Raw genomic sequence first — 27,894 nt, forward strand, 5'->3', positions numbered from 1 at the left:
AAAATACATATAAATAATACACATTAAAAACATAAAACTAAACCAAAATATTTAAAAAATATTTTTATAAATTTTATTAAAAACATTTTGATTTCTAATTTTTTTTTACTTTTTTTTACTGTATTAATCTACTCCAGAAGGTCTGACTCAAACCAAAATGTACTCTAACCAAATTTCCCTTTAAAAAGAAAATCCAAAGAATCCGTTCTGGACCCCCTCAAAAAATGCAAAGTGAGGCAAAATTTTTGTATGTATTTTTTCTCCATAAACCCCAAAATATGTTAATTGCATCCATCCCACTGCCAACGTCTGATTTTTTTCAACCAAATCAATTATTTGCATGTTTATTCTAAGCTTAGCTAACAAAATGTTAGCTTGGCTTCAAAAGCAGTGACTACTTTGCTTTGTTTGACGACAACTCCCCCAACTTAGGCCGTGCATCCTCACGGCATCCATTTCATCCCTAATGAAGACCAATTATGTCAACACACGAGCCTCTCGTCTGGCCGTTTATTGATTAAAGTGTACAGACTTTTTCCGCTCTCTTCCCCAATTCTGACCTGACGATGCGTGGCGGCAGCGGCGACTCCTCCTCGGACCCTCGCCCCCGGGGCTGCCAAATTACCCGCTAAATAGTCCAATGGCAATGGCGTCGTTAATTGAGATGATCATTATTATAATTGTGGTGCCTGGGAAGCGCATCTTAAATAATCTGCATCGCTCTCAAGTTGATTTTGGACACACAGTGCAAAAAATAATTGCATAGCTCCGAGGCACTGGCGCTCTGATTCGGTGGCGAGGAAGGAGACCCCCGTGTCCCTCCCCTCCTCCCCCCACACACACCCCGGCTCGTACCGTTATTGGAAAAGTTTTTTTCAGGCCACTCGGTCAGCAAAGTTTCCTTTCAGGTTTTGTCTCGTCATGCAACATGCTGCAGCACACTCCACAAACATGGCTGACATGCAACACATTCCATAAACATGGTGGACAAAACCCTGTACTAATATAGCACATATATGAACAAAATACTCCATAATCATGGCTGGCATACTCCGCAACAAACATGGCTCCACTAGGATAGAGGCTACGCACACCTGGTCAAAATTTTAAAACCGGTTAAAAATTTGCAAGAATGTATTTACGTTCTTACTACTTTCTTCTTTTGGCTATTTGAAGCTCTGCTTACAACCATCCAACAGTGCAGAAGGTACATTCTTGCAATTTGTCTACTCGTCTTTCTATTGAGTTGTGGACTCCTATAGAGCAGCTACACACAATAACCAGCACACAAAGCTTTCTAGTTCTTCCAGAATCTTCACCTATTCAGTTGTGGTGTCTTTAAGAATTGTAAACAAATGTGGCGTTCCTGTATGAGCCAGTGCTAGCTAATGTAAAGAGAGAAGCAGAGCTTGGTGGAGGGCAGAGAGCTTATCTGGCTTACAGCCATGCCCATATAAGGAAGTCCGCTCCTCTGTGACATCACAATGGGGCAGTTTTACCACGCCTTCTGAAACCGAGCCTTTTGAGCCATCCCAAATTTCTTTCAAAGCTCACTTCCAAAGGCGCAAAAAACATTATCTGAATCTTTTAACATGAGAATATAAGATTCTAACTACATTTATATGTCATAAAAGTGGAAAAAGCATAACATTTTTGCGGTAGGAGCTCGACTGCATTGGAACTTGTGGTAGAAGGTAGAAGTCAGGAGCAACACATTCCACAATAAGGGCTTCCGTAAACTTGATCGAAATAAAAATGTAAAAATAGACAATGACTCATTAAATAGTAATTAAATTAAAATTGGTACAAATTCCTACTAAATTCTGCTGAAGAAAATCTGACTTTTTACCACGATGTTTACTCTCCTTCTCCGCACCTTTTTTGTAAGTATATCAAGCAATGCAGAAACTTAAAGAAAAAAATGTAAAAATGTCTTTGTCCACGGTAATCACGTGTGGCCCTAATCAGCAATTCATAATGGAATTCCTTAATGGGATGATTTCAATTACCTACCTGCCTGCACCGCCGCCACCAGCTCTTGCAATTAAATTAGCTCTTTGTCTCACACCTCAAATATGTTTGTTTGAAAAGGAGTCAAGTGTTGCTCAACTTCTTTCAAGAAGAACTTCGCCCCAATTTCCCAAACCTCAGGAGTGGGTCCTGGGAAGAAAAGCGGAATGTAGCATTAGCGCGGAATGGTGGGTTAAATCACTTACTGAAGATTTTTAATGACGTTTCAGTGTTCCTCGTATAATTACTCTTCATCCGAGATGGGCCGTAATGCTGTTGGACAGTCGCGGTTCAGGCTCGCTAGCTCGCTTCATTAGCGTGTCATTCCTATTCCACATCAGAGGCTTTAATTGTAATGCTGAATATGCACAGCTCTCCGCGCGAGCCTAATCAAAGTGGATCCACTTGTATTATTAATATCAGAAATCAGCCTGCTTGCTATTTTTTTAATAAATAAAAGAATACAGACGCATAAATCAGCTGTCATTTATTAGCGCGGGCCTGGCATATCCGCCAGACATGCGAGGAGAGAGAGCCCACCACTCGTCTTCCTCCCCTCCTCGTCACTCATCAAGATTTTAAAAGTGGGAAAGACAGAGAGGGGCCAAAGAAGAAAAGGCCTGCATTAAATATACATACTAATTCTGCCGTGCAGAAATCACATTACAAAGCAGGTGTGAGGTGCCAAACAAGGAAAGATGCATTAGAAGACTATTTGCTATAATATAATAATAATAATAATAATGTTTTTTTAATGTGTTTTGTCATTGTAATGTAACTAAACACTAACTGCTGCAGGTGTACCTTATAAAATGTCCGGTGACTGTCACGTCTCATGAAGAAATACACGCAACGTTGGCGTGTGTGACAGCTGCAGGTGGAGGAGGAGAGACATGAATGATTAATTAGACAATAATGGGCAGACAGACATTAATTAGGCATTAATGAGGAAAGTCCTCACCTACCACTCTCTGTTTTGAAGTGCCGATCAACCCTCTCACCACTCTTCTTCTTTCCTCTTCACCGATGACGTCTACGCCTCCTCCTCGCCTGGAGGACGACATTGGAATTGCAGGTTTTGTTATTGGAAAAAATACCATGTCCGCCATTAATGTTGTTCCCCAACACAACACATAAGTAAGTAAAGTAAACATTCCTGGTTCTGATTCCTTTACCACCTTTATTAGCTTATGTGCCACCTTTTGACCATTTTTTACAAAACATTTAGTAATAGTATTTGCATAATCCTGCTAAAATAAAAAAAATCCTTTGTTCAGAAGGAGAAGTAAACATTTTTGGTGCCATGACGACATATATTGGCTTTTTAATTAGCTTATTAGCTTAATTAGCCACCTCTTGACAATTTTTCGCAAAAACTGAAATAGTAGTTTTAGCGTAAACCTGCTAAAGAACAAAAATGACACCCGGAAAACGCAGCTGAGAACATACATTTGTCTGTAAGCGGACATAGACATCCCTGGTTCTGTACTTTCTTCTGGTTCCACGACAAATTCTACTGGTTTATGCCCCAACTCTTGACGTTTTTTTGCAAAAATCAAAATAGTAGTTTTTACATAAACCTGACACCCAGAAAACGCAGCTGAACATATATGTTTGTTCAGAAGTAAACATTCCTGTATCTGTACCTTCATCCAGCACTATGACAAAATATATTGGATTCTGAGTTTGGCCCATGGTTCTACTTCCTGACAATTTTTTGCAAAAAAGGTAGTACAGTAAACCTCGGATATATCGGACTCGGATATATCGGAAATTCGCTCACAACGGACAGATAAAAAAAGAACCGATTTTTCTGTAATGCATTTCCAATAAAAATTCATTGCATATATCGGATTTTTTATAACGGATTTCGCCTATTTCGGACAAAATCTCCAGTCCCGTTCCAATGCATTTCCATTAAATTTCCCTCGCATATATCGGATGGCCGCATCGTTATGCTAATCTTGTTGATGTCACTGGCTATTGTCTTTCTCCTGGCTCTAGATTTAGGACAAATATAAAAGTGAGTGACGTCAATAATACTAGCACAGCAGTGAATGAGATCTTAACCTCACTATTGGAAATAACGTAGGCCTGACGGACGTAACAGGGCCTAGCTTAATTAACAATTTGTTATGCTCAGAGTCCAATAAAGTTAAATTCTCATTACCTTACGTCTCTTTTCATTGCCCAGTCCAGGTACATTGGAAACATAGTCAAGGAAGTGCCTTTTTATAACGGATAAAATCCGACAAACGGACATTTTCCGGTATACGCATATAACGGATTTCGCTTATATCGGACAAAACCAGTGGGAACAATTGAATCCGATATATCCGAGGTTTACTGTAGTAGTAGTAGTTTTTTTTATAATTCTACAAACAAACCTGGAAAACCAAACCTTTGTTCTTAAGCGGACGTAGACATCCCTAGTTCTGTACTTTCTTCTGGTTCCACGACAAAATCTACTGGCTTATGCCCCAACTCTTGACGTTTTTTTGCAAAAATCGAAATAGTAGTTTTTGCATAAAATCTGACACCCAGAAAATGCAGCTGAATATATATGTTTGTTCAGAAGTTCAGAAATAAACATTCCTGTATCTGTACCTTCATCCAGCACTATGACAAAATATACTGGATTCTGAGTTTGGCCCATGGTTCCACTTCCTGATAATTTTTTGCAAAAATCGAAATAGTAGTTTTTGCATAATCCTGCTAAAGAACAAGCATGACACCTTGACAATGCAGGTACATACTGCTTGACAGTTCTTTGCAAAAAATGTAGTAGTAGTAGTTTTTGTATAATTCTACAAACAAATCTGGAGAACCAAACCTTTGCTCGTAAGCGGAAATTAGCATTTCTGGACTCATAGCCAAATTAGAATGGGTTCTTCCTTTGGTTTATGTGCCACCCCTTGACCAATTTTGGTAAAGATCATAGTCGAGAACAAGAATGGCTCCCAAAACATACATTTGGTCAGTGCGGATCTAAAGCAAACGTATTGGGTTCACTGAATTGTGTGAAAATTGGAGGAGTGGTGTTCCCGTAATCCTGCTAAATCACAAAAAAGTCTGATGAACAGAAAATTCTAAATAACTAAAACATACCGATATTTGTTAGCAAAATTAAATCTGCCAAATGACCTTGGGATCTTGCCCCACCTTTCAATATTCAGTTCTTCCTTTATCCAAGCCGAAACCAGTTGAAGTGCTTTGGAATATCAGAAAGAACTGAACGTCCTCCATTCGCCGAAGTCAAATTCTTTATCCAGATTTGTACCAAATTATAACTTGACTCGTACCTCATTCTTTCAAACGGAACATAAAATCCGAAGGGTAGTTATTGCATAATCATGCTGACCAACAAACAAACAATCCTGACAGAAAATAGGTTGATGTAGATGCGAGTATGTGGAGAAAAAGCGATAGCGACTGTGTTCACGCACAGGTCACCTCCATTACCTGACACCAACATGTCCCCCTCGTAGGTGAACATACATTTGTCACCTCAGTTTGATGATATTCCCCTCCAATCTCCAAGCGCCTTCCCTTTCCCAACCTCTTTGATCTGTCATTTGCATTTTAGCGCCCGCAGGCTGCAAATTATGTGGATGAGATTTTTTTTTTTTTTTTTTTTTTTTTTACTTCTCCTTCTCTCCTCAATCTCTCCTTTCTTTTTCCGAATCTTCTTCTTCTTCGTACCTGAGGCTGGTAAACTCATTGCCTCGTCTTCTAACTCTGCCCCACGATGACACAAACAAATCATCTCCGTGTTTGATCCTTCAGCCTCTGAATATTTGGTCCTATATTGCAAAACTCATATAAAATAATTCACCAAATGTCTCCCAATTGTGGCGTGTGGTATATATGTCAAATAATTCACATTTTTAATCAGATTAATCATGATTAATCACCATTTGCAGCTATGGTTGAGATATACCTATTTACACTGTATTTTGTAACAGTATTGTCATTTTCAAATGCAATACAGTAATAAGACGAAGTAATACATGATTGGGGTTCTTATTTTGGTGAGGAGAAGAGAAGACTGCTTGAATGAACTTTAGTCATGGTTGTTACTCCCTGACATCCAGGGGTCTCCTATGAAATGGCTTTGTTGTACTGATGTCCGGAGTTCAGCGTGTCCATGAATGCATCTCATGGTTACAAGGACAAACTGAGCACTGCTGTTGTTGCGTTAATGTAGGAATAAAGTTTTAAAAAAAAAGAGTATCAGACTACTGGTACTGACTCCGCCCACCATCATAACAGAGAGGTGTGGCTTACCATGATGCAAATGTGTTAAGAGTAAATATTTTGTCATATGTAAGAAATGTATTAATGTATGCCTTTCCTGTATGATTTATTTTTCAATACCCCCATATATAATTGCAGTACAGTGTTTTATTGCCAAAGTCTGGACAGGAAATGCTTTTTAGGAGCGTGCTACAGCGCTTTTATTGTGCACTAAGCTTAGACATACATCCCTGCAGCTTTTTGATTACATTTTGTCGCACAAAAGAGGAACGTTTCCTTCTCTTATTTTGCGACTAAGCGGCAACAAAATGCTTGTCAGCCATAGCGGCGTTGCCTCGGAGCGGTAGCTTTGATGCGTTGTCAAGCCAATATGGCGGCGCTTCCTGATTACCTGGCCACCTACTACCGCATGTTTATTGATTGCGAGTTAATCACGGCAAAAAAAAAAAAAGACGGGAGAATGCACTTTCCTCGTTTCTTTTGATGTGAAAGCGATGGATGCATCGTCAGGCAACAACAGCGCTGATGTTGCAACGCGGGTCTATTGTTTTTTTTTTTTGCACGTTATTGTGATAAATGAAAAAGGTGTTAGCAGAAACAAACGGCGGCAATTTACGTAGCTGGAGGCTGTCGAGGCGACTTGATGTTGCGGTGTGTTAATGCTGACGTCTCCGCGCTCACAATGGATGCTTTTCTTTACATGTTGCTGCTTTCATGTCACTGGGAGCCTGTCATGCTTGGATCTGTTTACGTGCCTGCCGCCTGACATCTTCACACACCCCCCCCCCCCCCACCACTAAGACGTCCTATGTATTTATATATATCACTGTCAAAGTGGGGAGCTAATGCTGCCGACCACTAAAAGTGGAAAAAAGAACTGCCATATTGCACAATGCTTATCTGTAGACCACTTCCTGGAGTATAACATAAGACGACAGGACTGTTCCATTATTGATTCTTTCACAGGGGTATCGATGTGACTCACACTTTCTGGTTTGTGGGCTAATTCCTGGTTTTGATAACAGATAACAGGACTGTGCCATTTTTTTTACATCAAAAACAAGATTCATATCTGACTTCTATTCATTTGTAGAATCTCTCTGGGAAGTTTTATGCAAATCAGTTTGCAGCCGAGGCCCAATCAGGGCATCCCGCCTCCTGCGGTTGTCTATTCACGTATTCCTGAGTGTACTTTGTATCATGGATTCAGTGCAACAAAGTCTTGATGTATTCATTGGTAGTCGGGGGCGGTAAATTGTGTTTGTTTGCAGATAACGGCGGTGTTTACCAGGTATTGGCTGGACATGCTGCAGACACTGCAGATCAGTTTCTTATCAGAGTGTCGGCATGAGCACCTGGCAGGCCGAAGCAGCACCCCCCTCCCCGTGGGCTTCTTGGTAGGTCCCATCAACGCCGGCCTTCCTCCTGCCTGTCTGTTTGGGTTGTGGCTCATGATATTTACATCCCACGCTGGTGCTACATTCTAGGGCAGAGGTAGGGAACCTATGGCTCGGGAGCCAGGTAGGGCTCTTTTGATGACACTATCTGGCTCTCAAGCATTTCTTACCACAATAAAAATGTATTTTTGCTAACATTTTAAAGTAAACATCACAGAAATCACTGTTAAAAATAATATTAAAAATCAAAACTTTCTTATGCATTTTAATTCGTCCAGCTATTTTCTACTGCAATACGGCCGACCATATCCATCTTTCCTGATGATATTTTCCAGGTCAAACACCAAAACTTGATTATTACTGGATAATGCGGTAGTCTACCTCGGTCATTGAGATGTCAACATGTAAATGTAAACTTTCCTCCTTTAGTCAAATAGCTAAAGCTGCAGAAGCAAGCCTTCTGACGAAGATGGCCAAAAGAATGAAATATACTGAGTATGGTGCAAAATTATGCAGCAGCAGAAGTTGTATTAATGGCAACAAGTATTTGATTTATTATTAGACACTGCGCTGCTCACGAAAGTGTGCTGGCCACACCCCATTGGCGTGGGGTAGTGTGCCTGGTCTACGTAATTAGAGCCCATTATATCTAAAACTGTTGGTCTTACATAAAAATGCACACATTTTATTGCATTCAATGTTTAAAAAAAATGTATATGGCTCTCACAGATACACATTTTAAAATATCTGGCCTTCATGGCTCTCTTAGCCAAAAAGGTTCCCGACCCCTGTTCTAGGGGTTCTAAGCTGTGCAGCCTTGGGTCAAGGTCACTTCTTTTTTTATTCAATTTAACCCAATTGAACTGTAACTCCGCCCCTCACTTCCTTCCTTCTTTGCATCTGCAAATCCCCCAAAATCTCCTCATGTCAAATTGCATTATGAACATCAAAACATTTGTGTTTACAACATCCAAGTGGTGTCAATTAAATCTGATAAATTATTCAAACATTTATCTTCTCCGGCACCGTGCCTTGGGAATTTTTAATCAAGCGAGCTATTTGCTTTAAATTAGCAGCGTCAAGTGTGCGTCTCGTGTAAAATCCCTCGTATCATTAAAGATTTATCAATCGGAAATCTGTTTGGGTTGATTTTGCTGTTAATTGGCTAGGAGGAGCGGTGAGGCGAGACTCGGTGCACAACGCCACAACAAGTTTTCGCCACGTCATGTGTAGCTTATGGTGCGATAATAATATTTTTATTGTTATTTTATATATTTTTGTTTAAAACAATGGACTCATATTCATTCATTCATTTTCTACCGCTTTTTCCTCACGAGGGTCGGGGGGGTGCTGGAGCCTATCCCAGCTGTCTTTGGACGAGAGGCGGAGTACACCCTGGACTGGTCGCCAGCCAATCACAGGGCACATATAGACAAACAACCATTCACACTCACATTGACTCATATTGTATATGATAATAAAATAATATGAAGCTAACTTAGACCCACAGACTGAATGATTGCGAATAATGGAATGGAAATCTCAGCCAGATGGCAACCACATGTACGTCTGAGGTATCTAAAAAAGATCAGACAGAGGTCAAAGGGCAGGTTTTCCATCCCTTCCCCCTCCCCTCCTGTTTCCCTGTCTCTATTTATTTCCCATGTTCTTTCATTCACTATTTTGTCTCTTGTCATTGCGTCACTTTTCACTGAATGCTTTCCAGTTTGACGCGTTTGGTGCACATTTCCTATCCTTTTGTAATGCTAATGTCGCTGACTGTGTCGATACGCAGAAAGCACAGATAGATTGGCTCGGACTTGTGGAAGTGTGGATCTGAAACAAAACTGGCTGCCCCGTGCAGGTGTTTTCATTTCGCCCCTGTGCTGATGTAATTGCTCTTTCGCCGCTGATCCGTGAAAAAGGAGGGAAACGGCGGCGAAGTAAAGACAGCAGAGAGCAAAGAGCAGAGAGCGTCTGGCTTGTAAAGTCACAAACTCCAGCGAGTTTTATACGGAGGGCGTGTTTACGAGTGGGGAAAAGTTCCAAAGTTGGCCGTCATTTTGGCTGCCAGGTGTGCCCGCTTTTAGCCCTCCGTAGAGACATGTGGCGTGCTCTTCAATGAATGTATTCATGATATTTATATATTTAAATATATTTATAAGGCCTTAAGCCCAAAGGGGTTGCAGGGTGAGGTTGGTCTTTTGCATTTTGCTAATGATATGCAAATGGATTGTAATGTTTTCACCCAAGCTCATTCCTAACGTTATGAGAATGAGGGTGCGTTCACACTTGTCATGTCTGGGTCATTTCAAGGGAACTTTTGAGCTTTTACTCTGCTTGTACGTTTGCTTTGGTCACATACGATTGATTGAGTGTATAATTATAAGCGGACCAAGAGATGAACTGGTGGTCATATGTGAATGCTAAATGACAAATAGGTCAAATAAATGTCTGTACAGTCTGTAAAATTTACACATAATTTTGTGTAGTAGTGAAAGTTAAGCTTATGTGAGTGAGAACAAAGCATCATTTACATGTCTGCCTTTATTTTCTGTATTTTTATATCAGTTACCTGTGAAAGCAGCTGGAGTTGTGCTACATGAGCGTGTGTTTCTGTCAGGAAGCCTGATGAAAAAAGCCAGGAATGAAGGTACACTGCATTATAGTGGTGATAAATTGTTAATTTACACAATATAACATTCAATTTCCATCAAATATGTTCATAGTTAGAGCACAGAAAACATTTTTTTAACATTATTGGAGCCCTGAATTCATGAAATAACACCCATTTTGTCACCTTTACACTCCTATTATTCTTTGCTTACAACACACTGATCAACTCTTCACTGCAGGGACTTGAGAGCAAGCTAGCCAGTTAGCGAGCTAATGGACTAACAACTTAGTGAGCTAACCAGTTAGCCTCAAATGTATTTCTTCTTAAATCAACAATCGTAATTTACCATTTCCACACGGAATGGGAGGAGAAGTCCGTCTATCATGTTGGACATGCCAGGGCTGATTTCATGCAGTGTTAGTGTCATGTAATGTAATGTTTTGTGTCATTACCGCCGCTAAGTGACCAGAATACATATCGCTTGTATTTCAATATGTTTTAGCATAAGTGCTACTTAAATCTGTATCGAAGTGAAAGTTAAGCTTGTGTGAGTGGGAACAATGCACCTATTGTGCGTCTGCCTCTTTTACCCCGTATTTTTCCATCACTTACCTGTGAAACCAACTTGAGTTGTACTTTGTGAGTGTTCGTGTCAAGAAGACCTTCTATGAAAATCCATTAGACTGAAAATGCACTGAGCTATTAGACTGAATCTATAGGTGTGATAATAACATCTAACCAACAACCGCTGACAGGTATGCATGTCATATGTCAGGAAAGCTACCCAATTACGTCCTTATTTTATGCATCTATTCTTCAGTGCACAACCTTTGGTCCCATGACAAAATTAGAAAAAGAAAAGAAAAATTGACTGCATTCTTTCTTAGTCTTCAAACTGAACTGTAAATATGTTAATAAAGACTCAGCGGCAAAGTCACAGGGGCGTTCAGCGAGAAACAAACAACAACATTACCGTAATTTAATAGTCGGCCGTCGTCGTCGTCGCAACACTTAGCAGACATCCCCTGGAGTTTTGAATTAAGTGCTAGAATTAGATTAGATAGATAGCTCCCTCCCCATGAGGCTACTGTATCAAATTAGAGAATCAGAGGCAGGCGATTGCTCCCGCTGTTAAAGATCTAATTATTGCAAACACAATAAACAGCTTGATTGTTTTTAATGTCTGCAGTGGCAGCCGCTATTACAGCGTACACTCTGCTATGTTATATTGTATGTACGGGCTGCTCATACACTCAACATGGGCTTGGATATTTGATTACAGATTTATTTCAATTATTCTTTTTGCAACTGAATAAATTATTTCTATGAGAAATAATATAAATCTAAATAATCCATTACAGAGAGCACAACATTTAACACAAAACATGTTTTTATAGTTTTACAATAGTTTAACATGTAAAAAACATCCCAACATGCATATAAATGATGAAGGAAAAGGACAAATTTTAACATTTTAACACAATTTTAACAGAACATTTAAGGTTACTTTTGCCGAGTTCAACCACCACCACCACCTTCTTGTTTTGCCATGAGTTCTATCTTGCATTTAGTGATGTTTAGTGAAATAACTCATGACAAACAGGAAGTGGTTGGAGTTGATCTCGCTGTCACATTATGTCTTTGTGAACAGTTTGGTAAAAGTAAGCTCCATGCCATATTATACGCTAACCAGAAAATGCGTGTTAACCGAGGATATGAATAAGGGAAACCATGTAAATGATGAATGAAAAGGACAAATTAATTTAAGGTTACTGTCCCCAAAGACACGATGTGGCAGCGAGTTCAACCAGCACCACCACTTTCTTGTTTTGCCATGAGTTCTTTCTTACATTTAGTGATGTTTAGTGAAATAACTCATGCCATATTGTACGCTAACAATAGAAAATGCATGTTAACCGAGGCAACATTAAAATTTTCAATATTATGATATGAAAAAGGGAACCATAAAATCTGTTTTATTTACTCTATGTTATATTGTATGTACGGTCTGTTCATTAACTCAGCATGGGCTTGGATATTTGATTACAGATTTATTTCAAGCATTCTTTTTGCAACTGAATACATTATTTCTATGAGAAATAATGTCAATCTAAATAATCCATTACAGAAAGCACAAAATGTTAACCAAAAAGTTTTACAATTATAGTTTAACAAGTAAAAAACAACAAAGGACAAATTAATTTAAGGTTACTTTTACCTTCAATGAAGATTCTTGACCACTGTCCCAAAAGACACGATGTAGCAGCGAGTTCAACCACCACCACCACCACCTTCTTGTTTTGCCATGAGTTCTTTTTTGCATTTAATGATGTTGAGTGAAATAACTCATGACAAACAGGAAGTGGTTGGAGTTGATCTCGCTGTCACATTATGTCTTTGTGAACAGCTTGGTAAAAGTAAGCTCCATGACATATTGTACGCTAACAATAGAAAATGCGTGTTAACCGAGGCAACATCAACATTTTCAATGTTAACCAAAAAAACATACTAGGTACCACTCTATATACTATAGTGCATACTAGGCATTAGAGTTTTCTTATCAGGGACCCTGAACTCCTGCTACTGGCTATGTGATATGAAAAAAGGGAACCATAAAATCTGTTTTATTTACTCTGCTATGTTATATTTTATGTACGGTCTGCTCATACACTCAGCATGGGCTTGGATATTTGATTACAGATTTATTTCAAGCATTCTTTTTGTAACCAAATACATTATATCCATGATAAATAATGTTAATCTAAATAATCCATTACAGAAAGCACAAAATGTTAACAAAAAAGTTTTACAATTATAGTTTAACAAGTAAAAAACAACCCAACATGCATGAAAATGATGAATGAAAAGGACAGATTCATTTAAGGTTACTTTTACCTTCAATGAAGACTCTTGACCACTGTCCCCAAAGACACGATGTGGCAGCGAGTTCAACCGAGTTAAAAACGAGTTAAAAAAGCGAGTTAAAAAACAACTCAACATGCATATAAATGATGAATGAAAAGGACAAATTTTAACATTTTTAACACAATTTTAACAGAACATTTAAGGTTACTTTTGCCGAGTTCAACCACCACCACCACCTTCTTGTTTTGCCATGAGTTTTTCTTGCATTTAGTGATGTTTAGTGAAATATTCATGACAAACAGGAAGTGGTTGGAGTTGATCTCACTGTCACATTATGTCTTTGTGAACAGTTTGGTAAAAGTAAGCTCCATGCCATATTGTACGTTAACAATAGAAAATGCATGTTAACCGAGGCAACATTAAAATTTTCAATGTTAACCAAAAAAACATACTAACCAAGGTACCACTCTATATACTATAGTGCATACTAGGCATTCAAGTTTTCTTATCAGGGACCCTGAACTCCTGCTACTGGCTATGTGATATGAAAAAAGGGAACCAAAAAAACAGTTTTATTTAGAGCGGATATATCAGACGTCTTCTTTAAGGATACTTCGAATTGGAGAGTACATTGGTGGAGCTCTAGCAGGACTTCCAGGTAAGCAAGAGAGCACTCGGCGAACCCGGTGTCTTCCACCACTGAGACAGGCTGATCATCTCGTCCAATAAATTCAATTATTTTTCAGGTTATTTGCTTGGCCTTCTGACTGTCATGTTGTTCATATGGTTGTGTTAGCTGCCGTTTGACTGATGATCACACATCATACTCCGTCAAGTGTTTATTCTTCAAATGCTGCCAGCCCTCGGGATAGTTTTGGTGGCATGTGTTGGCAGTTAAATACATGATTGTTTTGGTTTTGGCACGCCTGCACACTCTGACGGTAAATGGGAGGAGTTAGTGAGTTAGGGCAAGATGCGACATGAACGCAGGGATTGCTGCAGGTTGCAGTAGAACTCGCCACAAGTGTTGAAATGCATTTATCGACACATGCTGGTCACGGACGATAATGATCGGTGGCCGATTGTTCCAAGCATCCCGAGTGCGTACCCACATTTTATAATAAGTGGTGCTGAAGATATCAGAATGCGTTCCATTCACTCATACATATTTTTTCTCCTATAAATGAACTATGTATTAGTTACGCATGCACACTTAAAACCGAACAAAAAAAATGCTGATGTTCCTTTAATTATAATAGTAATAATGCATGAAAGTTTCTGTCTCCATAACTGTGAATAAGGAGCTGATTCAGCGTTAAGAAAATATTTATCTTCGCAACAAATTGATTCTTGATAATCACCCTTGTGGAGTGCCATCTAATCCACTCGTGTCTCTTGCACGTTCAACTTCCATTAATTAAAATCATCACTAATATTGTTGCCACCCAGCCATCAGCATGGCCATCATTTAACTGTGCTCCCTCTCCAAATCTCATCCAGCAACTCTGACATTTGGAGAATTCTTCATTAACATAATTAGACAACTTTGATGGGAGATTTGCCAAATCCTCCCTTTCTGCCGTCCCGACGTGTTTCCGAGCGCTAATGCTGCGAGGATTAGATGTGACATTTCAGAGGGCGCGTTTAACCACAAGATGCACACTGACTGATGTATTATTGTTATGCTATTGTTATTTTCCCGCCATAACTTTGACAATGATAAACATAAATGACCTTTGAGGCATCTTGGATTGGCATTAAAGGACATTATTTCGGGATTTAAACTTGCACAATGACAACAAATACAAAGCTTCCATCAGATATCCATCAAAGTCAATGGCCTTCAAGGTTTGGTTGTGTGGAAAAATGTGTTGATGTGATGACATGACCTTTGACCTGTGCAACATCAACATATCCTCGTATGCTATATAATGTTATTTTATGTTATGTTATGTACTCTATGCACATTCCAAAAATATGCATGTATGAATGTGAGTGTGAATGGTTGTTTGTCTATACAGTATCCCCTGCTGGAGATTGGCTGGCGACCGGTCCAGGGTGTACCCTGCCTCTCACTCAAAGACAGCTGGGATAGGCTCCAGCATACCCATGACATAAGTGAGTACAACCCATACAGAAAATGGATGGATGGATGTTGTGCTATGTTATGTTATGTTACGTTATATTACCTTATTTTATGTTATGTGTGTTATTATTTTGTGAAATGTTATCTCATGCAATGTTTCATTAGATTACATTGTATCGATATGTTGTATTATCCTATGCTCTGTAATGTTTTGTTGCGCTATATTATCGGATGTTATGTTGTTATGTTATGGAATGTTATGTTACGTTATTCATTCATTCATTTTCTACCGCTTATCCTCACTTATCCTCATAGCTGCCTGGACCGGTTGCCAGCCAATCACAGGGCACATATAGACAAACAACCATTCACACTCACATTCATACCTATGGACAATTTGGAGTCGCCAATTAACCTAGCATGTTTTTGGAATGTGGGAGGAAACCGGAGTACCCGGAGAAAACCCACGCATGCACGAGGAGAACATGCAAACTCCACACAGAGATGGTTGAGGGTGGAATTGAACCCTGGTGTCCTAGCTGTGAGGTCTGCACGCTAACCACTCGACCGCCGTGCAGCCATGTTACGTTATATTATTCATTCATTCATTCATTTTCTACCGCTTTTCCTCACAAGAGTCGCAGAGGTGCTGGAGCCTATCCCAGCTGTCTTCGGGCGAGAGGCGGGGTACACCCTGGACTGGTGGCCAGCCAATCACAGGGCACATATAGACAAACAACCATTCACACTCACATTCATACCTATGGACAATTTGAAGTCGCCAATTAACCTAGCATGTTTTTGGAATGTGGGAGGAAATCAGAGTTAAGTTATATTATGTTATATATATTATATTATGTTATCTTATGTTATGTAACAATACATTATGTTCAGTAGTTTATGTTGTTATTTTATATAGTTATGTTATATTGTGCAATGTTACGTTATCTTACGTTACATTGCTATGTTACATGATGTTATTTTATTTTCATCAAGTTTCTATTTTATGTGAATACAATAACATTTTAAAGAGGTGTTATTTTCTTTTTTTTTTTTTTAATTTGAATGTATGTTTGATTTGACTATTTTATAGATTTTATGTACACCATTAGAAAGGGGACTCCAAAGGGTTAAGAGAGAGCTATTTGCCAGATGCTTATAGACTCTGTCAGCCTGTTATTTCTCCACTGAGAGCTCCAGCAGTGATTTTATTGATTTTTCCCAACTGCGCCGCTCTCTTATTGTTATCCCAGGGTGCTGTTCATTGGACGAGAGCGCCACCCGAGGCTGTGATAGCTGTCTGGGAACCTTGCCTTGCAAGGCTCTCTCGCAACAGGTGCCTGCTTGCGCATCCTGTAGCTGACACAGCAGATGTAGAAAGAATTGCATTCTCACATTGTTTATTGTTGGGGCCATTTTGCAGTGTGAGCATGTTTGCCATATTCGGCGATATTGTCATTCTGTCCCGCTGCTCTCCCTATCCTTTCTATGCTTTATGAGGCATGTGAGTGTGACAATGACAATTTTTCATCATCTTCCACACTGCCCACTTCCAGCCTGGATGAAGCGACCAACAGGGCGCCACTGTCATGTGATGTCACGGCCGCTGCTCACCTTTAACTCGCGTTTGTCTTTAATTATTGCTGAGGAAGGAACGAGCCGACCAGCTCATCAACTGGATAAATATTTGACCGCTGTTTCATAAATTGGAATGGGGGGGGGGGGGTTTACTTTAACGATGTCCGATCCAGACATCAGGCTCCAACCGATGCACAGTGAATTGGCTCCCTGCAGGTGACCAACGCTCGCCTCAGCGTGGGGTAAATTAATACGCACGTTTCTGCTTGGGAAATGAGGGATTTCAAACACTTCCTGAATTTGTCTTATTTAATTATTAGCTGTGTCAAAGCCTAATCTGGGAATCTCGCAGGCCGGGCATCCAATTAATCAAGGTGTGTGTGTCGAGATAGTTTGCAGACTTTCGCTTTACTTGTGTAGCATTAGCGTGTTTGGCCGTTGATTTTTATCTTCCTCAACATGGGGGGGCTTTGTGTTGGGGGGGTAGTATCTCTAACAGGACTCAGGGGTAAGGACACACAAGCTATGAGGCGTCACGCCTTAACAAATAAGGATCCCACTGCGACTTTAGCCAGTGTCGCTTTAGCATGGCTTACGGTTTTATGCTAATCGCGTAAATCTGCGGAGGATCATAGAAATCCAAACAGCCTGACGTTTTTGATTAGCATTCCACGTCGGACAACAAAGGCAGCAAAGGACGAAGGATGACGTTGATAAAGTTCTTGTCTGGATTAAAGTGTCACATCAAAGCGCTATTTTCATTGTAAGATGAACAGTAAATACATACAGAATTTAGTTACATTTGATTCGTGGACGTTACATTTTCTTAATGTATTGTCGCACAATGGCCTGGTATGTTTTAAAAATATGTAGTTGGTTTATTTTCATTTACATTGTCGATTGTCGGGCGGCACGGCGGTCTAGTGGTTAGCGCGCAGACCTCACAGCTAGGAGACCAGGGTTCAATTCCACCCTCGGGCATCTCTGTGTGGAGTTTACATGTTCTCCCGTGCATGTGTGGCTTTTCTCCGGGTATTCCGGTTTCCTCCCACATTCCAAAAACATGCTCCAAATTGTCCATAGGTATGAATGTGAGTGTGAATGGTTGTTTGTCTATATGTGCCCTGTGATTGGCTGGCGACCAGTCCAGGGTGTACCCCGCCTCTCGCCCGAAGACAGCTGGGATAGGCTCCAGCACCCCCTGCGACCCTCGTGAGGAAAAAGCGGTAGAAAATGAATGAATGAATTGTCGATTGTCGCTGAAGGCATCCCGATTGTGAATGAAGACGTGGAATTTAACTTTTTAGCAGCCTTCATTCTTCATTATGTGGCCCTCCGTGGGTGGAAACCATTTGGATACCCCAAGCATGTACAGTATAGTAAAGTTGTTGCGATTGGTGGCTAAATAGTGTATGGTTGCAATTATTAATATGTCTGTTTAGTTATATTGACTTTGAGCAATAGTTGGTTGGATATGTTCACGCCAACGCAGATAGAAGGTCAAAAAGATACCAATTTGAAGTAATAAACTGTCATGTCTGCATTTCACATCACATCATATCTCTCATGCTGTGCGAAATGTCACTTTAAAGAGACGGCATTGTTGTTTAGACATGACGTCTCAACCACAGTCTTGAAATCATTGGATGGTCGCCACTCAGGTTGGATTGCAAACAGATGGGTGACAACTTCAGGCGACGTCCCACTCGCTTGTTAACGTAGCGCCGTCTGGCCCTAGTTATTGCGCTAACCTTCCCTGTGAGCGCTTTTGTTTTTGAATGTCAGTATTAATCATCCAGCGCCGATTGTTTCTATTCTACATATTCATGAACGCTTTCGTGTGACCATTTGCTTCCGATTATCTAGACGTGTTCGCCCAAAGTCATTACTCACCCTTGGTGGAAAAAAGGCTGTTTATTTGCATTGAATCCATCAAGTCTTCCTTCAATAAAAAAAGGTTTTGATCAGGCAGCCTCAAGAACAAGGACGTATCATTGTGCCGTTAATCATTCTTCCGAGGGTGCCGCGGTTCAGATGGTGTCACGGTCAGCTTAAAACATCCTGACTCGTTAAGTTGTGCTCGTTGCGAAGTACTTTGATCAGGTACAGGTGTTGCTTTGTACTGTTCAAAGCGTCACTGAAGTAGACATAAGGGAGGAATTTTATATTTCTGTGCGAATATGCAGACATAGTACGATTATTGAACCACACTGCTGTCATTGGAGGGTGATTTTTCCAACGTTCTCTCTTGGAAATTTGCAAGATTATGAGTGCATGGAAGCTATCTGGAAGTTGTTTTAATACATTTAATAATAATAATAATAATAATAATAATAATAATAATAATAATAATAATAATAATAATAATTTGATATTTTTATTAGAATAATAAATTTATAACATATTTAATTTAAAAATTTTATAATTTTTAAAATATTATAAATGTGTATATATATATATATAATATTATAATAATATAATAATAATATAATATATAATTATAATATATTATATTTATAATATATTATAATTATAATTAATTGTAATTATAATATATTATATTTATAATATATTATAATTATAATTATATTAAATTTATTATAATATTATAATAAATTTTAACATTTTATAATTTGAATACATTTTATTTGGATAGGGTTAGGGTTAATTTTGTTTGTTGCAAGCAGTGAGCCCTTTTCACTTCGTTGACTGGTCCTTGAATGCATCATCTAACTGACGTTTTTGAGTGCTAATGTGCTTATTTGTCTGATCCACAACCTCAAAGTAAATCATGCTAGCACAAGCCAGATTGTTATTACACACATCAAACAGCAATGTTGTAATTGTCACTCATGTATGACAAATAGATAGTATTTGATAGCAATAATATACAAAGGACCCCAAAAATGTCCAAAAAGGGTGGGGACTTTAGGAGGCATTTGATGCCGAGCATATTAGGAGTGTGCAAAACGCTGATTTTAGAATGTTTTGTGGCTAAATACAACAAGGTGTGTTTGTTTAGGCTTGTAAAGGCAGGTTACACTTGTCTACTCCACTCCACACTCCAGCAATCATGGCGCGGTGCCAAACAAACGCTTCCCCTCCCGTGTCTTCTGATGCCGAGGATGCATCACCGACACAGACGCTTGACAACGTGTGACAGCCTTGAAGGAGTGTGTGTTTTGTCGCACATGATCACGCACAAGATAATGTTTGTCAGCAGCAGCGACGGCGCTGTCACCAAACCGGGGGTTGATTTCACGCCGTCGTCATGCTCACTAGATTTTCTGCGGCGGTTTGAAGTTGATTTTCCGAGGTGAACTGTTACATACAGCAAGGTCAAAAATCCTATTACTTAAATTGAATTGGCACCATGATTTTTGTCTTATAGGCCACATCTTTCAAATCTACGGCCACCCGCGCAGGTAGCACTGCATGCTGGTTAACTGAGTTCTTGGCTCCAGGGAGTATCTGTATCCAGGTAATTACAGTTTGAGAGGGCGCAGGGGGTCCTCTGTGATTACACATCAGCCCCCGTAATGGATTCAACACTTATATACGGGGAGAGAGGGAGAGTGTGCGGCGCTCCTTACCTTCCCATGGCCCAGGCAAGGCACGGCTTCACCAGAGCAGGCGAGGCGGGGCGGGGTTGCAAGGTACATCTACAAGATGGATTACGTGGGGTTTGCCGAGTTCAACATTGACACAGATTCATCGTAAATCATTATGCCGGGGACCTGGAGTGATTTCTGCATTAGGAACAGAAAATGGAGTTCAACCAGTCAATGAGGGAGGGCATATTTCACATCAATCACCTCCACACTCTCATGTTACTAAGGCTTAAATCTCACTTACACTGTTACCAGTAGGGTTCAATGGCTATGATGGCAATCAGCAAGACACTGACTGCACTAACAATACCCTACTGACTCCACAGAGGACATTTATTCCGAGTGAATTATACAGGAAATGAGTTGGACAGTATTAAGAATTATATTGGATGTTTAGATTGCAGGAAACTTTGGAATTGAGTTGGACAACTTTTCAAGCTGACCTCTCACAGGAAGTTTGAGGGTACTTGCTACAGTCATGTTGGACTTCTGCATGTCCTAGGTTTACCACCTTCGCACCAACTACCCGTACTTTAACCAGAATAGTCCAGAATAATCCATTTTCATTCGGACTTTCACTCACATAAATGAATTTAAAGTTGATTAATTAATGCATGATTTAAACTAGCATGATAGTATTCTATTATTGTTGTGATCTTATGTTAGCTTTTAAAATACTATACCTTACATCTGTTGGTTACATTTGATAATAACAACTTTTTCAATTTTTATATATGTATTTAACTACTTTGGCAAAGAGTCTTTCCGGAGATTGAGATGACAGCTTGGGTTTTTAGCTCGATATGCCAAGCAGTCTTGATTCTGATTAGGTGGATCGGGTTCCCAGCCGCGGGCTTGCTCAGGGGTTACCATGGGGGTTACACATTTACTTGTATTTATATTTCTTGTTAATGTTCATCGCTGCTACCACTACAAGTGTGTTACCTGAACAATACAATGGACACAAGAACATGGAATGCCTAAAAGTCTTTTTTTTGCAGTATAATGCCATAACTATTGATGTAAGAAAACCATGGAATGGCTACATTTTTGTAAAAACAAATGTACCTTTACATTAAAGTGAAGAAATAAACTGAAGGAACAATGTCTAATATTTTGTTTTTCATGACTGTATGTAATATCTGAAGGTAAAACGGTAAAACAAAGTACATGTGAGTGAAGAGACTGATATCCTTTTAATGTTGCCAACTATAATTATGTTCTTTTCTTGCTATTGTAATTGTAATTTTTTGAAAAAACACCTATTACCTATTACCTAAAAAAAAACGATAAAAAACAATAGATGTAAACAGGAAGTAGGAAGTAAACAGGAAGTAGAAAACTATTGGAACTTCCTGGATATTGTTAGGACATGTCCATCCGTGAGGTAAACACCTTCTTCAGTACTTATTTCTTGATAACTATTGAAAAGTTTCCTCTTTTAAGTGTTCTTTCTTTTTGAATTATTTATTTGATATATATATTTTTTGTGGATATGCGGAAATGTGTTTTTTATTGCCCTCTTCAGCGTCAAGGGAAGCAACAGGCAGGAAAGAAGCTCTGATGGCATCCGGAAATGATGAAAAAGTTCTCGGCTCTCCTCCTCAAAAAAAAAAAAAAAAAACTTTAGGACGTCAGACACATCTGCGCGAAGTCAAAGTTTGGACACTGCAGCCAGCCACAGTCACTAACTTTCCTTTAAAAGTTTATTATTACTCGTTATTTTCGCCCCCTTCCAGCAGGGAGAAAGAGCCAGAAGATGGGAATACGTCAGATTTGAGGCGAAGGAGATGACATGTTTTGAAAGGTAAGTGGCGTCTTTCTAAACAATGTTTGGACTATGGCGCTTTTTGCAGGGAAAAAAGCGACAACTGGACATTTTTTCGCTATTACTGCACCTCGGCTAGCTAACCACTGTGTTGCTTTGTGTTTCCAAGGCTGATGAGGTGACTTTTTCGCCCAGAAAGAGGAGCTTAAACAGCGGCGAGACCCACTTAAGACTGACGGTCTCATGTCCACGGAGACCGTCCATCCTGCGGGTGGGCCAGCGGGGCCAGTCAGGAGCCCACAGCCGGAGACGAGCCCCCTGCTGCTCGACATCACCCACGGTAAGGATGGGGGGGACGTGGAAATCAAACAAAAGACTCATTTTCCTTAGACATATTTATATGCTAGTAGAGGTTTGCTGTGACGTCCAACCAGTTTTACAGCAATTTGGACCTAAAAAATAAATCTATCTCAGAAAAAGTGCTTTCATTTTCAAGTTTCACTTGCATTTGATTGCGCAATAACATCCACAGATTGATTTATTTAATGTTTAGCATATTATTGTCGTTGAATATTAAACTGGCTGCATCAATGATGGTAATGGCAATAGTGTGTTTTTGAATAAGCATAACAAAGTCACACTAAAGAACATTACACATATTAATCATGTCAGAAAAGAAGTAGGAAGAAGCAGATCTAACCCTACCCTATGTTTCAGACTGTTGCTTGTTTGTTGTTGCATTGATGAATTCTGAATTCATGTTGTAAAGGCATTTTGGGTGCAGAATATAGTACCATAGTAAACAAGTAAGGCTTTGAAAGCTTTTTAAGCACTTTGAGGCATATTGAAATGTGACTTAGTTGTGCATGTTCTCATTGCCCTGAAAGTGAGCTGTAACTTTGACATCATTCATCAAGAATGCATGTCGCCTGTCCGGTCTGGTGTGAGAGGAAACCGCAACTTGAAGTGTAATGCTGTAGTACCTTCACCTTTTTTCTAGCTGCATACTAATAGAAGTCATGGGATCCAGTATATACTTTAGAAGCTGTGTCGATAAAATACTGCTACATGACTACACCACTCATGTTTCATGAGCCAGTTTATGATTTTGTTGCAATGTAAATTTTGTATACAAGTTAGTATAGCAGTATAGATTAACATGCAACCTTACAGAGAACATGTCCAAATTGTGACCTCGGTGTCAATATTTAGTGTGAGCATCATTGTTATCTACAGTAGCTCCGCCTTCATTCTTCTAGATATGAAATTGACCTCAGCTGCACAGGTTGTTCCTAGACTAGAACCCTCTTCCATGCCTCTATGTAGACCCCACAGGTAGAGCTGTTGGATGGGAGACACCGAGTGCTCCTCTACCTTTCTTCCTTTCTTGGGTTCAGTTCACCTTTAGCCTCCCCAGCAATGAACTTGTAATCTTTGAGGTGTGTCATTATCATTTTGGAAAACTGTCATGGAGCCCAGTTTTTGCTTTCGAATGCAACTTTCGAGTATATGTTAGAATTCACATTTCTTCTCAATCAACCGTAGCTCCCCAGTGCCAGCAGCACACTTGCAGACCGAGACCTTGACCTTACCCAACTATTTACCAAGTATCTTGCTGCGTAATGTTGTCAGTTATTTAGACAATAATATATGACTGTGGAGCCATTTTCAGTGGAGAGTAAAGCTATGCAAGTTGTACACAGACTACTCTAAAGTATATTCATTTCTATTGTATTGTTCTTGTGTGATTTTCAGTAAGCGATGAGCCTTGGTCATGTTTTTCCCCCCTCAATGCAATCGAAGGAACACAAACCAGAGCCAATTATAGTTTTTAATTAACTTTCAACTCACAGATTATCACATGTAAAATAATCCAACCCCCCCTTTCACTCCTGACACCCTCCTTTTTTTCATTTTTCTTCAAACAAGCAATGAACCATCCTATTTATACCAAGCATCATTATGGCGCTGTCAAAAAATAGCAAAGTAGGACAAAGTAAGCAATCAGACGGACTGCTGGATTGCGAATGGATTTTTGCCGCCCCCCCTCCCCTTCAAAGACTGGATTTTCCCTCCCGGGGGAGCGGGGATGTAGCGGGAGTAGGCCAATTGGTTTCTAACTGTGATCACTAAATACCACGATGCATCACGCAGTAGCGCTGCTCTAACGCCGCCGCCATACATCATCTCCCTCCTCTCTCCACCTCCATCCGTCACTGGAATATCTCCAGCTTTGCCAAACAAGCTGGTGAGCAGCAAACACGCTGGAAACAAAAGTCGTGAAAAATCTGGCTTCACACCATGCCAGTAAAGCCACACGAGGGGATTGTTTTTGTCTCCAGTCGTGCGAGATGAGAACTTAAAGGAGGAGACGAGTGAAACTGTTGCTGTTCAGTGCATACTTTTTTCCACTTTTTAACATGAATGCTGCTTTCATAGCAGGTAGCAAATAAGATCCAGAGCTCTGGAAAGGCCTTCATCTGAACCACCTTGGCTGTCTTGTGTGTGCAAAGGGGCTTTTGTTTTTTAGCTGCCCCTCATATGCTGTCAGCTGACCTAGCTGTAAACGTTTACATATGTTTTTGTGGGAGCAGCAATGATTCATAGCGATGTAGAGGTCTTTTGGTTTGTTGTTAAAAAAACAACCAAATAAACATTTGTAACTTATATACAGTATGCCATTGCAACATGTCTGAAAAAGTAGCACTAGTTATTTAATTCTAACTGTAATGTTTGTTACTTTATAGATGCCTCTGTTGCCAATGTATCGGGACCGTGTTCCAGTCTTCCTGTGACCCAGGAAGATCACTGTGGGCCTATAAGAAGTAAGTACTTTCAGCGATTTATAAATGTGGAGAATTTCTGTGATTTTCTGTGACCAACCTGTTTTGTAGTCTTTATTTTAGCCCAGAACAGCGATGAATCGGATGATTCATGATCATTCACAACATGTAGGCTATCTATCAGTCCTGTATTTTTTCATAATTCAATATTTACCATTGCATTTTTCCCTTTGAAAATGAAGGCGCAATTTCAATGTCGTCCCCCAAAGAGTTTAACATTATAATAAACACTCTGGTTATTTTGTGCACAGTGGCATAGGTTGGGTGCTTGTCTCCCAAACAGATGGTTGCTGGTTCGATCCTCAGCTTGTGAATAGATTTCTACCCATTTCTGGGACATTTCTCCCATATACTAGATGTACAAATATTTTCCTTTCCTTTTTAAACAACTTCATACTGGTGCGCTCTATAGTCCGTAAATTACGGTAAGTACTTACGCTTTTCCAGTAGACAACAAGGTATTTAGTGCTCTTCCAATTTCTGTGATATTTGTGCAGGATTTCTTTAATGACAGCTTAATTCTTCCTTCTGGTGCTTGAGCAATGTCTTATTTAACAACAAAATAAGCTGTCAAGCTTGGATGTTTTGACAGTTGCCAAGTGTATGCCGACCAGGCTTGAGTTTTCCATCTAACTGAAATACTAGCTTCAGTGTTTCCAGTTGCAATAATACCAAGATGGCATCTCTGGCAAGTGAGTGGCCCACATGTTTCACATGCTTCACATCTCCATTGTCCTCTTACTTCCTATCCTGACGGGAGGAAATCCTGTTTTTGGGGTCATGTATTTTTTTTAATAGTCAAACCTTACCTGTATGTAGACATTTTGGGAGAGAATCAGCAAGACGAATGGCAGCTGATTGCTTCCATGACAGCGTGTGACACAACTATTCTTTTGTTTCTGCTGGACGCCTTGTTTTTTTTTAGTTAATGACTTGCCAGTGGCTTGTTTACCGAAACAGCAAGGGAGTGATGTGCTTGTAAAAAAAGAATAAAAGGGAAAAAGAGGTCTTTCATGGTTTTATTTGTCTCGGACGTGCTTACATCATATAGTAAACATCATATGTTTACTATGTATGTGTGTGTATATATATATCTATATATTTGTGTGTTTATTGATGCCCCGCTCACCGCAAGCTGACTGCAGTTAGAGTAAGAGAGAAGTCACTCAAACAGTATTTCACTTTTAAAACCTCCTGGCATCGTCTTCCTCATGTGGCTCCCAGCCAATCAGATCCGCGCTCCGTGTGCTAATTGAGAGCCCCGTTCGGCTGCAGAAACAGGAAATCAATAAGAGATCATCTGGTTGGCTGCATCCTGCCCCCGAGCGCTCCCTTGCCTCGTCTGATTTAAAGCTTGTGTACAGGATACACAATGCACTACGCACTTCTCACAACATGAGGAAGTGGACTGTATTGTTGCGCTGACAGCACGTATCCTTTCTGAAGTCTTTTAAGAAGGCTAGCCATACAACAGGAAGATAAACGTGTCGCAAATAGTGTCTTTTGCAGAGAAAAGTGTGTAGATTTCCAGTGGTTTAGTATGTTTTACCACACGGCAGCAACAGAACCAATGTTGGAATATGTTGATGAAGCTTCTGGATGCTTACCACTCTGGAGTTACTAAAAAGTCTGTTTTATTGTTTTCCCAAATTCATTTCTTTCCATTTTTTATTTAAACAATTTTTTTTTTTGACTTTGTACTCGGCTGCACGGTGATCGAGTGGTTAGCGCGCAGGCTTCACAGCTACGAGACCCAAGTTCAATTCCACCCTCAGCCATCTCTGTGCGCAGTTTGCATGTTCTCCCTGTGCATGCGTGGGTTTTCTCCGGGTACTCCGGTTTCCTCCCACATTCCAAAAACATGCTAGGTTAATTGGCGACTCCAAATTGTCCATAGGTATGAATGTGAGTGTGAATGGTTGTTTGTCTATATGTGCCCTGTGATTGGCTGGCCACCAGTCCAGGGTGTACCACGCCTCTCGTCCGAAGACAGCTGGGATAGGCTCCAGCACCCCAGCGACTCTCGTGAGGATTAGCGGTAGAAAATGAATGACTTTGTACTCTTATTTTACCAGCATAGAGTTTGTGCTTTTTTTAAAAATAAAAATATGTCTGTTAATTATATGCCAAAACCCTGACATTTATTGATGAAATACATCAATGGCCAATTTTGCTCAGTAGATCGGAAACAGATGTAGCTTGGCTAACTTTTCTAATGCACACACAGCCGCTCTACCATGCTGTATACAAAATAACAAAGTTTAGCGCTAATTACTACCTATGCTACTAACTCCACTAGCTTCCATTCACGCATCGTAAGGGATGAGATTCAAAGTTTTTTCACCAACCTTTGCCGGTTTTGACATGTTTAGTTCAGGAGGGAACGGGATCAAGTTTGTTAATAAGATTGCGTCAAGATTGGGTGGTCCTACAGGGAAATACTTCCCCACACATACGTTCCTGTTCCTCAGGATAGGACAATATGTCTGTTTTTGTGAGATTGCAGGCTTAATAGTAGATTCCTTTTTTATTGACAAATTCCACAATTCAAATTAATTGGAAATTGGAAATGATTGGTCACTAGTCAATGTTTTCTGACCAGGTGTAAATTACAGACCCTGGTGGTTATTTGCTTTTGTTGACTATAGTTCCCAATCCTGAAAGTCAAACCGTTTTTGACAGTTTTTCCCATTTTAAAGTTTTAACAAAAACTGACACGCTTGGAAAGTCTGCCGTGGGGACTGCCAACTGCTGCGGTTTTGTTCGACCACAAAGTACAATTCCGCTTCTCTAGTGAGGCTGCCACCAGGGAACTCTTCCTCTGTGGCATCTCCATCCTGAAGGGAGGTTGGACATTCCTCA

At 39.9% G+C, this 27,894-nt stretch overlaps 1 protein-coding gene and 1 long non-coding RNA gene across 4 annotated transcripts in view; one reads left to right on the forward strand and one right to left on the reverse strand.

The window, feature by feature from the left end:
- Nucleotides 1-931: 931 nt before the first annotated feature.
- On the reverse strand, nucleotides 932-25,999 carry LOC131132081 (uncharacterized). Of its 2 annotated transcripts, none has more exons than XR_009130302.1 (5): nucleotides 25,842-25,999; nucleotides 20,404-20,559; nucleotides 2,976-3,060; nucleotides 2,815-2,881; nucleotides 932-2,160 (listed from the first exon to the last, which is right to left on the reverse strand). It is a non-coding gene; the product is annotated as an uncharacterized LOC131132081 (long non-coding RNA). The 2 variants fall into 2 exon arrangements; XR_009130300.1 differs by having other exon boundaries at nucleotides 2,972-3,060.
- mdfic (MyoD family inhibitor domain containing) overlaps nucleotides 21,766-27,894 on the forward strand; it is a 138,183-nt gene continuing 132,054 nt past the window's right edge. For both annotated transcript variants that reach the window (XM_058077321.1, XM_058077320.1), the window contains exons 1-4: nucleotides 21,766-21,808; nucleotides 21,950-22,228; nucleotides 22,359-22,529; nucleotides 24,937-25,014. In XM_058077321.1, coding sequence (XP_057933304.1) covers nucleotides 22,433-22,529; nucleotides 24,937-25,014 — 175 coding nt within the window. In that variant the 5' untranslated portion in view covers nucleotides 21,766-21,808; nucleotides 21,950-22,228; nucleotides 22,359-22,432. The remainder of the gene's footprint in view (nucleotides 21,809-21,949; nucleotides 22,229-22,358; nucleotides 22,530-24,936; nucleotides 25,015-27,894) is intronic.

Source organism: Doryrhamphus excisus, chromosome 7 (genome assembly GCF_030265055.1).
Source record: "Doryrhamphus excisus isolate RoL2022-K1 chromosome 7, RoL_Dexc_1.0, whole genome shotgun sequence".
In the NCBI taxonomy this organism is placed as follows: Eukaryota; Metazoa; Chordata; class Actinopteri; order Syngnathiformes; family Syngnathidae; genus Doryrhamphus; species Doryrhamphus excisus.